Source organism: Capsicum annuum, chromosome 11, assembly GCF_002878395.1.
Source record: "Capsicum annuum cultivar UCD-10X-F1 chromosome 11, UCD10Xv1.1, whole genome shotgun sequence".
Taxonomy (NCBI): domain Eukaryota; kingdom Viridiplantae; phylum Streptophyta; class Magnoliopsida; order Solanales; family Solanaceae; genus Capsicum; species Capsicum annuum.
The window spans coordinates 705556-721228 of NC_061121.1; the positions used below are offsets into that span (position 1 = coordinate 705556).

The 15673-nt window shown below is 33.8% G+C and overlaps 1 protein-coding gene across 1 annotated transcript; it reads right to left on the reverse strand.

Moving 5' to 3' along the window:
* Window positions 1-7191: 7191 nt before the first annotated feature.
* On the reverse strand, window positions 7192-15673 carry LOC107852851 (peptidyl serine alpha-galactosyltransferase). The gene is made up of 8 exons (XM_016697893.2): window positions 15117-15673; window positions 12073-12243; window positions 11313-11556; window positions 11008-11208; window positions 9682-10154; window positions 9117-9281; window positions 8711-8954; window positions 7192-8403 (listed from the first exon to the last, which is right to left on the reverse strand). Exons 1-8 carry the CDS (start codon window positions 15449-15451, stop codon window positions 7570-7572), a joined length of 2667 nt encoding a protein of 888 aa, XP_016553379.1. The 5' UTR covers window positions 15452-15673; the 3' UTR covers window positions 7192-7569.

Consider the following 15673-nt stretch of genomic DNA (forward strand, 5'->3'; position numbering starts at 1 on the left):
CTTCCAATTAACATTTGGCAAATAGTAATAGGTGTTTACTTTGTTTTTTTTTTTTTTTTTTTTTTTTTTTATGATGTTGGTGTTCGGAATCAGTTTGCACGCACTTAAGTTATTGATCTATCGGATATCTACTTGTGGACATATGTTACTTTTCACTGGCATCGGTATGAAATGATTCAATCCATCGACTTGAACACCTCAATCATTTTATTTGGACTATCTTGAAACTTTGACGGAAGCTGAAGAACACTTCAATTAGGGTTTTTCTTTCATTAATTTTTTTTTAAAATTTTTTTAACATGTATTCAATCATTGCGATTATGATTATGTCCATGAGCGGCTAAACACCTTTTTTGGGAGGTTAAGGTCAAGGACATGATTACTCTTGCCGAATTTTGGCTAATGTGGAGACGAGGTCCTCATAATTTGAGCAGATTCGGAATCGTTCGTTAGAGGATAACAAGTTTTGTGATCAGGTGTTGAGTGGTGAGTTCGAGAGAAACACCATAGATTTTGAGGATGTTTTGAGATTCGATGGTTGCATTTGTGTTCCGTAGATTGATTAATTGATTCAATTGATTTCGCATGAGGCTCACAGCTCTAGATATTTCATTCATAACACTCAAGCATTTTAATTTATATATGTGTGTGATCAGGAGTGAAGCTAGGGGCATGAGAGGTTATTTCGAACCTTCTTAGCCAAAAAATGTTATATATAAAGTCAACGTCAACATTTATCATTTTTTTTATACACAGTAGAAATTAAATATGTTTAGTCTTTGGCATATCTATTTCAAATTGACTTCAACTTTATCTTGATTAAAGTAGTGGCGGACCTAGGCTTTAGAGGTTATGGATGTTCGGAAGGTTCAAACACACATATTGACGCCTAAAATTTTAAGATTTGATTTAAAAAGCAAAATACTCAGTTATCTTCTTGGTTTTAAAAAATGTATTATTTTTCTATCTTATATATCAATCTTTTTTACATTTCTTATATAATTATTCCAAATCTATATCTAATTTAATGAATATCGAAATATCAAATATTTACACCAAAGTCGCCCCTGAATTCAAGTAAACTTCAGGCGTAGGTCGGCACAATTATTATTTTAATCGATTTAATTCTCGATAAGCGAAACACGAAAACTAATATCAATCGTCAAATGAAGTAAATATACAAATTCAACTACTACTACTAATTAGGTATCAAATCATCTAGAAAGACCTCAGTGGAATCATTGTATTCCACTTTTATTTAAGTGTTGCATTGTTAGTTGATTTCTGGTACTAATTAAGATTAACGTGATATTTTACTATATAATTAAGTACTAAGATTATTTTGATCAACTTTTGTAGTTTATAGTACTAATAATTAATAAGATCAATCAATATCACAATGAGATAGGACAAAAGAAGATATGTAACTATCATTTAGTATAGTCACTTTATTTGTTTTTAATAATGTGGAACAAAATATGTTAAAATAACTTCACGTGAAGTGGCCCCTCATGGTATGAAAATTCCATATCTTTCCAACTAATTATTACCTTATATTATAAAAAATCTACAAATATTATCTTGTTTCATTTTTTCTATTTTAGTTTTTTTTTTTTTAAAAAAAAAAAGCTTATGAATTTTTAATATATATGTGTAGTATATATACTCTTCGATTTAATTTATTTATTTAATTTTAATTTGATACGTAATTTTAGAAAATAAAAAAGATTTTTGAATCTTCTTCTCATCTGTTTAGATTAGGTAGAGAGAGTTACTTAATACATGTTGTTGGTAGAAGGTGATAGATATTTCGCGGAGTTTGTTGAGGTAGGCGCAAGATAGCTCGAAAATCAAGTTTATAAAAAAAAAAAAAACTAAAGATATATGTTGAGTGTATTAAAATATTCTTTAATTTTATGATCCTAAACACAGTGATGGAGGTAGAACTTTAACTAAGGGGGTTTAAAATTGAAAAGAAAGTAAGCATACGAATTAGTCGAAGGGGGTTCAACATTAATTATATATACATATAAAAATAATTGTAATCATGTATAAATAGTATAATTCTCCATCAAAGGAAGTTCGGATGAATTTCTAGTCAAAAGATGGCTCCATCCCTACTTAAATATGTCATGTAATTTTATGATTTTAAACATATCATATAAAAATTGAAATTAATGAATTATCCAGACACAAAAACAAAACATTCATCCTGAAACAAAGGAAAGTAAGATAAATAATTTAAAAGAAGTGATATAATTTCTAAATTAATAATTTTAAACATATCGTGTCATTTATGTTATCTAACAAGTCATGGGAAGGTTGTTGTCCCGTGGAAAGATTCTCGACGTGCCAATAACATTTTGCCATGTGGAACGAGCACGTGAGAATAAAGATAAAATAATTTTTCATAATTTAAATAGCAAAATTTTACTTAATTATGAAATATAATACTAATATTTTGATGTATAAACATAGGTAAATATATTATATTCGCATGCATAATAACTGTATTTATGCATTTATAATATTTCTATATATATCAAAATACATAGCGTTATAATAATGAAATGCATTGAATTAGCACATTTATAAGTGTAACGTATACACAAGGCGGCTTAAGTCCGTTGGTGTTCTAAAGTAAAAAATAAATTGGAGGCCTTAATTAAAGTTTATTTTTTTAATTTTTTAAAATGTAAAGTTGCTAATAATATCTCTTACAAAAGTATTTTGAGATACAAAATTATTTCTTTTTTTATATATAAAATACATCAAAAATATTCTTTAATCTTATAGGCTTAAACATGTTTTAAAAAAAAAAATCGAAACCGATAGTATAAAATATAAAATATTTTCTTAAATAAACCCTATAATAACTCTATTATTACTTCCTCCGTTTCATTTTAGTTGACCCTCTTTCTAAAAATATTTGTTCAATTTAATTATCTCTTTGAGGAAATCAAGAGAATTTTATTATGTTCTTCCAATACTATTGTTAATATTAAATGACTAAATAAAGTGTATTTGCTCAAATTTATATTTTTAAAGTATAATTAATAACGTTAATTTAATCAAACAAATTTTTAATTATTATTTTTTTAATGGGTGTAGCAAGTTAATAGAAACCAACTAATATAAAACAAAGGGAGTACTAAGAAAATGAGGCCACTCAAATTGGGGCTAAGACAAGCCGCCCCTGCGTAGACAATATCTCTATCTAAATAATAAATCTATATGAATAATAAGGTGATTGGCTTTAATGTTGATTAATATAAACAAAAATGTTAAAATCCCCTTCACGTGAAGTGGCCCCTCAATTAGTACAAATTCACATCTATCCAATTTGCTAATTATTTCAAATCCTGTCATTATCTGTCTTAATTTTTATAAGATATAAAGTTTAAGAAGGGACGTCTTGGAGTAATTGGTAAAGTTGTTATCATGTGATCAGGGGGTCACAGGTTCAAGTCTTAGAAATAACCTCTGGCAGAAATGCAAGGTAAGGTTGCATACGATACACCCTTGTGGTGGGGCCCTTCTCCGAACACCGCGCATAGTGGTATCTTTAATGCACCGAGCTGCTTTTTTTAAGATATAAAGTTTAAAATAAAATATAATTTTAAATCAATTTGCATAACATAACTGTACGTTTAAATTCTCATTATAAGTATGTCATGTTATTCTCATAAAAAAGAGAATTATTAAGTGTTAGATAAACCTTTAACATTTTTGAAATTTTGTTAATCATCATATGGAGGATATTTTCATGTTGATTGGAGCTTCGATCCGAATATCAAACATCAGATCGGCCACTAGCACGTAGTTTAAGTAGGTATTTGAATATGCGATTTCATCTTGTAATTTAAAATTATAAGCGTTTGTACATGTGATTAACATAGAGTAGTCAATTAATGATATAACTTTCATATATGTCGTTAGAACGTGAAATAAATTTAAATAAGAGAAATATACTTGACGAGGATTTATATAGCCGATCTAACTTGTAAGAATTGACACGTCTTTATTTTTGTAACCGTATTAGTACCAAGGCATCGTGTTGTATACTCCCTTCGTTTAGTTTTGTTGTCACAATTTGACTTGACACACCTATTAAGAAAAAACAATTAATAACATAATTATTTTTACTATAGTACCCTTTTTAAACGATATTTACATCACGTCTTGAAATTAATTTAGAGGAAAAATAATTAATGCTAAGGATAAAATAGGAAAAAGAAAGTTGTCTTTTCTTGATTTGTCAAAAATAACAAGTAAAAGTAAACGACAAAAGTATGTCTTTTGAACCTATACTAACATAGAAGATATAGTAATAGCTTTTACTTTTCCTGTGTCACTCGAATTCGTCAATAATATCGACACGTACATGTCAAATTCTCTAAAATATTAATTCTTAAAGAATTTAATTGGATACGACAACATTTTTAGAAAATTCGATCAACATATGAATAAACCCTCTATGGAGTTGGGGAACAGGCGACGCCACCTTATTCGAAGGGTGGTCAAGTCACAGGTGCACACCCTGGCCTTCGCCAGAAAATTATATGATATATAGCGATTAAATATTAGTTATTATGATTATATGTTTAATCTTGCAGATCCCTTAACATAATCGAATTCATCAAATTTCTGACTCCGCCGTTGAGTGAGAGTGTTGCGTGTGGGGGTGGAAGAAAGGTTGGTTCATGCTTTATTACGAACTTGTTTACTACTCTTTGTGTACTATTCCTTGTGGGTGTCGTATTTATGTCATGTCATCTTGTTTCATGCTTTATTATGGATTTGATTAGTATTTCTTGTCTTGAGCCGGGGGTCTATCGAAAACAGTCTTTCTACTTCTCTGGAGATAGTGATATGAACTATATATATCTTATCCTCTCCAGACTTCACTATATGGAAATACACTGGGTTTAATTTGTTGTTGTTGCTCCACCCATCTTTCATCATTTTTGAATGGTTGCAAACGTGAAGCACATGCCCACCAATTAGTCTGACACTTTTTTTGAAGTATGAAAAAAGAAAGGAAAAAAAAAAGATATCTTTAAGAGAATAGATAAAATTTAATTATACAATATTTTACTACTTTCTCAATTTCAAAAAGAATGATCTATTTTGACTTGGCATAAAGTTTAAGAAAATAAAGAAGACTTTTGAATCTTATGGCCTTAAATTAAAGTTGTGTCAAATGTACTAAAATGTCCTTTAATCTTGTGGCCCTAAACATGCTATGTGGAAAGTTGAAATTAAAGTATTGTCAAAAAAGGAAAGAGGTCATTCTTTTTTAAACGGACTAAAAAGGAAAGTAGGGCATTCTTTTTTAAATGGAGGGAGTATCTAAAAATAGAAATAATTGCGAGAAGTGAGATTGAGATGGTATGAACATGTGATGAGGAGGGGCACGGATGCACCAGTTCGTAGGTATGAGCGGTTAGCTATGGATATTTTCAGGCGGAGTAGAGGAAGGTCGAGGAAATATTGAAGGGAGATGATTAAACGTGAAATGGATCAGTTACAGCTTTCTGAGGACATGATCCTAGATAGGAAGTTGTGGAAGACGCAAATTAGGTTAGAGGGCTAGTGCGGATGGGTGAGACGTAGCTAGTAGATAGGAGTGTTTTGATATAGCCTTACTAGTAGTCATAGGATGGATTGGGGTGAGGGGTGTGCTTCGAATGTGATAGTGTAGAGTACTACTTTATGGATATTTTTTTTCCCGTTATTTCATCTCGTTTCTTATTTTATTTCGACTTCGTTTACCGTCTTTTGTCCTGAACCAAGGCTCTATCGAAAACAATTTCTCTATCTCTTCGGAGATAGTAGTATGGACTGCGTACATTTTACCCTTAGGGGCGGACCTACATGTATATGTGGAGGTGCACGTGCACCCGTTAACATCGAAAAAAATTGTGTATATACCTTAAGAAATTGGGATATAGCTAATTGTGCACCCTAAGATGAATGGTAGTGCACCTTGGTGTACTGGTTGAAGCCAGTCCTTCCATCCATGTGACCAGGGATTGATCCTCGGGTCACACAACACCTTAATTTTTATTTTAATACTTCAAATTTAATGGCTTATTACTAAATTTATAACAACCGTCCATGTGACCAGGGATCGATCCTCAGATCACACAACACCTTAATTTTTATTTTCAATACTTCAAATTTAAAGGCTTATTACTAAATTTATAACAACAAAATTGCTGAAATGGGATTTGAACTCGCGACCAATCCGTAAGGGGAACCCTCCTTGACCATTGAGCTATCACAACTAATAGTTTAAAAATGTTAAAAAGTAAACTTCATATTATAAAAAAGTAAAGTTATTAGTTTAAATCTCTTATTTATTTTATATATTTATTTTTCCAGTATTGTTCATGTCTTTAGCGACCAATTGAATATGATAATATTCCTCAATCGACACCAATTTTTTTTTAACGTCTTAAGATAATATTGGTGCTCCACAATATTATCAAAAGCAATAAGCGTAAAAAAGTTTCAAGGTCTATTGTGTTTAAGCACAAAGTACAAATAAAACGCGAGATTTAACGAGAAAAAAGGCATAAAGGTAGAAAAGATATAAATATATGTCTAGTCCAACACTAATGATATAAGCATGAATGACAAATATATGAACAAAAAAATTATTTTTTTTGATAAGCGTAAAAAAGCTTCAAGGTCTATTGTGTTTAAGCACAAAGTACAAATAAAACGCGAGATTTAACGAGAAAAAAGGCATAAAGGTAGAAAAGATATAAATATATGTCTAGTCCAACACTAATGATATAAGCATGAATGACAAATATATGAACAAAAAAATTATTTTTTTTGATAAAATGACGTATCAATTATTTAGTGTTCGTCTACTCAGAAAGTCTCATTGACAAGGGAAAACATGTATCAGAAATTAGAACTTAAGTTGCACATTAAGCGAGTCGAGCGCTCTAACACATTTTGAGTCTTACTTTGAGGCTTATGCACGTCTTTGAAAACACTGGTGCACCCACACACTTCAAATCCTGAGTTCGCCTCTGTTTATCCTCCTCAGAACTCACTATGTCCGAATACACTGAATATGTTGTTCTAGAAATAGCAGTGTATGTCATCTAACTGCTATAACGAGATACTGTTATAGAGAACATATAATATAACATAACTTTGAAACAATACAAGTTGAAATGAAACTTATTAATACTCATGAAACTTACACCTGCAGAAAATTAAAATACAAAGAATTGTAATTATTTCAAAACAAAAAAGGAAACTTTACTACCTTTTTTTTTCTAGAAAAAGTAAAAAAAAAAAAAAAAACAGCATTAGGCCAAAAAACTCTATTCCTGAACTTGTACTAAACATTATGTTTGTTGCTAGTCATAGTTCATGTGAAGTTGATCCAATGGCAATGACCAATCAACTAAACATAGTAACTCGATTAAAAGAAATGTTTTTTTTCGTCGTTGTTAAAAGTAATGAACTTACACGGACCATGTCGCGAATGATCATGTTTGATGTGCAGCGAACTTTTGACGTTTGTACCAAGAAGAGAGTTTCCTATGCTGTTTCAGCGTTGCGTAGATGTCTATCCTGTCCATTCGTGTCCCAGAAACCGGAATATGAAGTTCTTCTCTTAGCCTTGTAACCTTTACCTCTCTTTTTCAATCCCTTACGGCCTTTAAGCACAACGGACATGACACCTAAGAAGAGGAAGATTGAAACCGCCCACAAGACCATGATCCAGAATCTCATGGAAGTGAATGTTCCGTTTGATGTTTCAACTTGGGACGAGGATTTCTGAGAATTGTTTTTAGGCATTTCATCGTGCCTCAAGGCCTGAACGTCGTCAGCGTTTCCAAACTTCCTCGATGTGGTTGTTTCAACAGCCATTCTAGTTTCAGCATCAGTTCTTGTTTCAGTATCCGCTCTAGTTTCAACACCGTTCCTTGTTTCAGCATCCGCTCTAGTTTCAACACCGGTTCTTGTTTCAGCATCGGTTCTAGTTTCAGCATTGGTTTTAGTTTCATTGACTCTCTCCTGATTTACTCTTTCGCGTTTGGGCGTGGAAATAGTGTTAGGATCTGGACATTTTCTTCTCTCGTGGTGTAAACGAAGCGCTTCATTCAATGTCGTTGCACATTCTATGCTAAGCAAGTCGCGTTGTAAGGCATTGTTGTCAGTTTGATCAAGTGACGATGGATCAGGAGGATCAGGAAACTTAGCCCAGCATTTGTTAACCAAGTCAGTGTGTCTCCAGTTTGCTTTGTCAAAACTCCAGTTACCAACCCTATATTCCAAGCCATAGTGGAAGACTCTATATTTTACGTCGGGTGCAGGAACATATCCAGGGTATATCAGAATCTTGTCGCTTATGACGTGTCGCAAATTCAACTACATTCAGATTAGATAGATTTGCAGATTAGAGTACAGTAGCACTAACAAGTCGATAACTCTCACTATTTGGCATGTGCTGCATCAGTTGGATGCTGCATAAACTGATGAAGAGGACTAAAGGGCATCCCGGTGCACTAAAAGCTCCCGCCATGCACGGGTCTGGGGAAGGGCTGGACCACAAGGGTCTAAGGACGCAGCCTTACCCTGCATTTCTGCAAGAGGCTGTCACCACGGCTTGAACACGTGGCGTCCTGGTCACACGACAGCAACTTTTCTAATCTTTGATAATAAATCCAGAAAGTACCTCTGCGGCACCAAATGAGTAACCATACATCTCACTAATCCATCCAGCTTCGTAGACATCTCCTGTTATGTTCTTGGACCAATGAGATCTATCTAATCGAACCTCCTCCGTTTTGTGAAGCCACTGCAACGCAAATTTCCGTAGATCATCTACATGCATAATGATTACACCACCAACCTTGTCACAATTTTCAGGATGGCGAGTGTGGAGCTTTGCCAGTATGTTGTCACAGCCAATAAGGTAGCTGATTCAGAATAGGAACAAAAGTAGATCGGTAAAAATCTGTGCAATGTGAATTTCATGCAAGAATAAGGCAAGAACTGATTCGCCGAATTGTAAATATTTGTAACAGACCATGCAATCCCCCAACAGAACGAAAATGAAAATCATAACTTATAACCCTTACTCATAAGGAGTTGAAACAGGTCGGCCGCGATGTGCTTTGAATTCCCATGGTGTTATCGGTCCTCTCATGATCATGTCGGCATCAAGAATTACAATGTATTCAGCATCTGTCTTCACATGATTCATCCAATGAAGAACTGCAGCCGGTTTGTTGATTGCCGGATACCTGAAATAAGCAAAAACTAGATTCTTGGGACAAACTTGCTCCAAAAACTCCTACTTTGTGTACATCATATAAAAAAAATATTTACGTACAATATGTTGTTTACAATGTATTAATAAACAATTCTTTACTCAAATATCTAGCTGTCTAGCTCTAGATCAGCTTCAATTCAGATTTAAAATTGGATCAAATTAGATACGGCTTGATGTCAAAAAAATTTCCACATGGACCTTGGTCTTTCTTATTTTATTAAGGATGCTCATTTAATAATTCTCTATGCTCCCTCAAGCGCTAAAACTATTCTGTTTCATTTCCATTACAAAAATCTCCGAATGTGAAAGATGGTTTTGATCAAAAGGTCATATATATTGTAAAAAAGAAAAACCAGGAAACAATAGATTACCAATCTCCCGTTAATGGATGTCGACTCATGGATGGTACGTAGTGGGTGGGAGCTAGATCATGGCCTTTGTATTGCTTTAAATCTTCATCTGTACAGCTTAGAAGCCTTGTGATATTCCCTGGCTGACCGCTCTTGTAAAAACTGTGGACAAGCCCCACCGTTTGCCAATCAAAGTAAGGCGAGCATTCTGTAGAGAAAATAGTGTGGATTTTTGGGTGTGGCTTTTCAGGTTCATTATCAACTTCTTTATGTTCAACCTCCATCATTTGTCGGCTTTGGGTAGTCAAACGTTTTGGCTGAGTTAGTTCAGCGAACGTTTTACTCTTTAGGAAGCTTAGATATTTTGACCACTTAGGCTTAGGGCATCCAAAGGCAGCATGTTGTAACAAAAGGCCCTCATTCATGGTATTAATGCACTCTACATTCAGAAACAACCCCCTCCTTTTGTTATGATCAGGTTCCATTTGTGTTACCTGCAAGAAGCAAATAATCGTAGAGATTCTAATGAACGTCGCAAGAAAATAGAATGCAAGTTATCTTGCAGAATAAATTATCCAAATAACTCTTAGTGATGTAAGTAAAAATAACATCGACGACATAGAGACTACGAGGGTAATAATGACAATACATATAAAAAGAACAAGACAACGCTCGACTACCTACTAAAATTTCTTATCAATCTTTTGTCTTAAAAGAAGCGGAATGAGGATGTTGATGTGTGGGCAAATTAGGAGAGATAGGATTAGGAACGAAGATATTTGGGACAAGGTGTGAGTGACCTCTGTGGTGGACAAGATGAGGGAGGCGAGGTTGAGATGGTTTGGGCATGTGAAGAGATGCAAGGATGCACCAGTGAGGAGGTCGAATAGAAGTAGTATTGGGGAGAGGTGATTAGACGGATATAGCACACTGCATCTTGCCGAGGACATGACCTTAGATGAAAGGATATGGAGGTCAAGGATGTAAGTATCTCAGCTTATGATAGATTTAACAGATAACACAGCTTATATCAGCTCAAGTCGGCCTAATTCACTACATCAATCTGAATTTCTAAATATGTTGGAATAAACATGGTGACATGGTGGTAGAAGCATCACATATAGAAGGCGACAACACTAAATATACTCTGTCGCTCACCCCAACCACCTGCACTTACTGTATAAATGAATTTGTCATTTAACAAGTTTTAGCATCAATTGACATTGAATTTTTTCCTTCAGAGCATATTGAGCATTCACAAATGGAAGCCATGCTGGTAAGAAACAAATAAATTTAAAACGCATAGACTAAAGATGATCTATTTTAATGGCGCACACTAAATTTTACCTCTCGGGGATAAGGAGGTTCAGGAAAAAGCCGGTTGCAATCATAGACAATGTCGTCCTGATGATGTTTTAGTTTATCGAATGACCAGTTTCCAACTGTAAAAGGCAAGCCATAATGCATAAGAATAGGTTCAACACCCTCTCGTGGAACATAGCCAGGGTATAACATCAAGTTATCGTTGATCTTATGCCGGAGTCCTACCTGACAAATCAAACATCAAGGATATATATAATATCTTAATAAAAGATCAGAAAAGCAGCAACAAATATCTGTAAAATAAAAGATAAACAATTGAAAAAACTTGCCTCAGCAGCACCAAATGAATATCCATACATCTCACTGATCCACCCTGTTCCGTAGATATCACCAGTATAGTTGGTTGGCCAGTGGGCTCTGTCTTCCCGTACTTCTTCAGTCTTTGAAAGCCATAGGGGTGCCAAAGCTCGAAGATCGTCTATATGCATGGCTAATAGCCCACCAACCTTATCACAAAATTCAGGATGCTTTGTATGCAGCTTTGCAAGAATATTGTCGCATCCAATTAAATACCTAACATAAAATAAATTTTCGGAATCAACAACTCCTCAAAAACAGAGAGTAAAGGACGGGTATTATGATAAACAATCAATCTGAAAAGAAGATTTATATAATTAAGGTTAGTATAAATTTGAAAAGGGGTGCTGCAGGTTGTCAAGAAAATACCAAAAATAGTCCTCGTACAAACATCTTTTACGCACGTTTTTAATTCTTTGATGCTAATGGCTTTCCTTGAATCAGGAATCTGCTTTCACGTGCTAAGCGCAATAAAAGTTAATGAGTTGATACGAGTCCATAGAGGAAGTGCAAGGGATTATTTCCTTTCTAGTTCACTTTGATGATGTTTACATATTTTGAGAAATATAGATATTTCCTGGACGTAGATGTTCAAGTTATCATTAAGTTATATATCGATAAGACATGATTGCAAATTATCTTTGTTTCTGTCAAGAAGTTCTTTTGCTTCCACATCAAGATCTTATTAAAATAGTGAAACGAAAAATGGGTAAAATGGGAATTTGGTTTTACCCATAATACGCAGAAACAGGCTTCCCTTTCTCTGCCCCGATCTCCCATGGTACAATTGGACCTCGAATGATCATGTCCGCATCCAGTATGACAACCCAATCAACATTATCTGCCTCTTTGCTGTGTTTAAGCCAGTGAACAACTCCAGCTGGTTTGTTAATTGCAGGATACCTGCAGAACAAACAGAACAGTATAATCTTCTCTGATCGGCATTACATGTTGCAACTGTCGCATTGAACCAACGCAAGTGCTTACAAATCAGATAAGAGGAAGATTATAACACAACTAAAAAGAAACAAAGACAAAGAAATCAAGAAAAAAACATAAATTGCATCTTTTTCGAGGAAGAAAAAAGAGATTGAAATGTTGTGATTATAAGACTGGTAAAATGATTTGTAGTGCCAAAGAGTACCCACAGATGGTTCTTTCTGCACATAAAAGTCCAATCTTATAGCTGAATATGTTCACATAAAATAATGAATAACACTCTATTTAGAATAAATTCGAGTATGGCGAGAACTCTACAGAAGTAAAGTGGAGGAGAAGAACTGGCCCATGAAATCACTAAATATAGAGGAGAACAACCAAAGCAGTTAGCAAGATGATAAAAAGAAGATGTTAAAAAGGACCGACACATTGCGCAAACAAAAACCAGGAGATGAAATGCAAGGGCAAATTATCCCACAAAATCAAATGGTAACGCATTTATTAAGTAGTCTACCATTCTTCTCCAAGTAAACTAAAGGAAAATTGACCAGATTTGATCTTCATCATTCATCAATACTGGAGCAGTTAACATAGCAACTTAAGGATATCCAGTTCAAAATTCAGAATCGGGAGGCAACTTTTTGGAGTTGCTAGGGAGATGTCATAGTTGACTGTATGGACCTTTGATTTTGGTACGTTTGGAACTTAATCAATAAACCTTTACCTTTTAAAAAAAATAATTCAGAATTGGAAGGAAATCCAACCTTACTATTATCAGAGATATCTCAATCGCCTTTGAACGTTTTACATCATTAATTATTGATAATTCAGAACCACCAGTGACAAATATCAACACTGATTTTTATATGCAAATGCATATCCAAAAGTAGGAAGAAAATAAAGAAGGATCAATCAAACAACATTTCATAAAGCCGGCACCTTTGTCAAAAATAGCATATTTTTATCTCTTCACATCTTAAATGTACGACGGAATCAAAGTCGCAAGAATGGCAAACCCAGTTTAGATTGAATTAGACACAAAAAATTGATTCTTGAAGGTAAAAGCCAAATACAGGTAGCAACCACATAATCACAGATAGAGCTGATACCTCAGTTGGAAAAACAACATAGTTTCATAACTTCATAATCTTAACCGTTCAAAATCATCAAGCCACAAGAATTAAAAATCCGATCCAGTAAACATTGAACTCAAAAATGAAAATTGACGGAAAAAAAAATAACAAAATAAACGTGGCAGTAACACAACACTGGGCAAAGTTGACACGTTTCGTGGGGAAAAAAGGTATTATTGCATTTCTTCATACTCTTAATTGTTCAAAGCTATCAAAGTCACAAGAATTAGAAATTCTGTCCAGCATTGAATCAACACATAAAATCGAAGGCAAAACCTAAATAAACCTATCAATCACACAACAATAGGCAAAGCTGGTCTCCTCGTTGGAAAAACAACATAAATTCATGTGCTCGAATAACAGATTATTCAAACCGTAATAATCAGAAACCCCAATTCAGATAAGAACCAAATAAATTTGGCAATCAAACAACAAAAGTCACGTGCTCGTTCACCAGATTATTCAGAGACACAAAATCCACAAGAATCAAAAAACCATATTCACCATTGAACCCACACATACAATTGAAGGCAAAGACCAACTAACGGTGGCAATCACACAACACTAGGCAAAGCTGACCCGCGTTAGAAGAAAAAAATCATTTCTTCTTCTTTTTAACTGCTCAATGCCATCAAACTTTCATCTTCTTAATAGCTCAAAGTCACAAGAATCAAAAACCCATTCCGGCATTTTATCATCAGCAACTCATGCATCCACAGAAAAACCGAAAAGTATCAATTTTTCATCTTCCGTGTAGCTCAAAGCCATCAAAGACGCAAGAATCAAAAACCCAATTCAGCATTTTACTATAAACAACTCATGCATCCACAAAACACTGAAAAGTATCAATTGTTCATCTTCTTAATAGCTCAAAGCCATCAAAGTCACAAGAATCAAGAACCCAATTAAGCATTGAATCCATACATAAAAACTAAAGTAAAAACAAAATAATGGTGGCAATCACACAACACTGGGCAAAGCTGACCAAAGTACCATTTGTTCATCTTCTCAATTGTTCAAAGTCACAATAATCAAAAGCCCAATTCAGTATTTTATCATCAACAACACATGCATCCACAAAAAAAAAAAAAAAAAACTAAAAAGCATCAATTTTTCATCTTCTTAATAGCTCAAAGCCATCAGCGTCACAAGAATCAAAAACCCAATTCAGCATTTTATCATCAACACCACATTCATCCACAAAAAGCTGAAAAGTATCAATCTTTCATCTTCTTAAGAGCTCAAAGCCATCAAAGTTTCAAGAATAGCTCAAAGCCATCAAAGTCTCAAGAATCAAAAACCCAATTCAGCATTTTATCTTCTTATTAGCTCAAATCCATCAAAGTCACAAGAATCAAGAACTCAATTCAGCATTATATCTATCAACAACACATGCATCACAGAGATTTTTCAACTTCTTCATAGCTCAAACTCATCAAATTTTCAAGAATCAAAAAACCCAATTCAGCATTTTATCTTCTTAACAGCTCAAAGCCATCAAAATCACAAGAATCAAGAACCCAATTCAGCATTATATTTATCAACAACACATGCATCCACAAAAAAGCATCAATTTTTCAACTTCTTAATAGCTCAAAACTCATCAAATTTTCAAGAATCCAAAAACCCAATTCAGCATTTTAACAACAACAACAACACATACATCTACAAAAACTAAAAAACGAAAAAGTTCAAGAATTTTACCAATCACCAGTTTTAGGATGTCTACTCATAGAAGGAACCTCAAAAGTAGGAGCCAATTCCATCCCTTTATACCCCTTCCTCTCTTCATCAGTACAGCTCAACAATCTTGTAATAGGTCCAGGTTGCTTTGCCTTCCTATAACTTTGCATTAATCCAACAGTTTGCCAATCAAAATAATTCTGACATTCTACAGAAAACAATGTGTGGATCCTCCATGGTGCCTTTTTTGTATCAACTTTTTTCTGTTCTTGACAACTGATTAAACTACTCAGTGTCAACAACAACAACAACACCAATACCATCAAGATTGCTTTTTTCTCCATCAGTAACACCATAATTCAAAAGGGTATCTCTCTATTGATCTTAATTTCATATTTTTGGTGAAAAGTCAAAGCTTTTTTTTTTTTTTTTAATTTATTAGAAATTAGTAAAAAATTTGTCTTGATGTTGTATGATCTAAGATCGTGGAAGATTAAGGAGTATATTAATTTAAAATATAGACAAGTGTTTGTAATCTTTGTGAACTGTGGAAAATGGAAAAAGAAAAAGAAAACAAA

Coding starts and splice junctions, on each gene's coding strand:
- LOC107852851 (XM_016697893.2), bottom strand. CDS start 15,451: ATGGTGTTACTGATGGAGAAAAAAGCAATCTTGATGGTATTGGTGTTG. Junction 11,557..12,072: donor CCTGTTTCTGCGTATTATGG/GTAAAACCAAAT, acceptor ATTTTATGTTAG/GTATTTAATTGGATGCGACA. Junction 10,155..11,007: donor AACCTCCTTATCCCCGAGAG/GTAAAATTTAGT, acceptor TGCTTCTTGCAG/GTAACACAAATGGAACCTGA.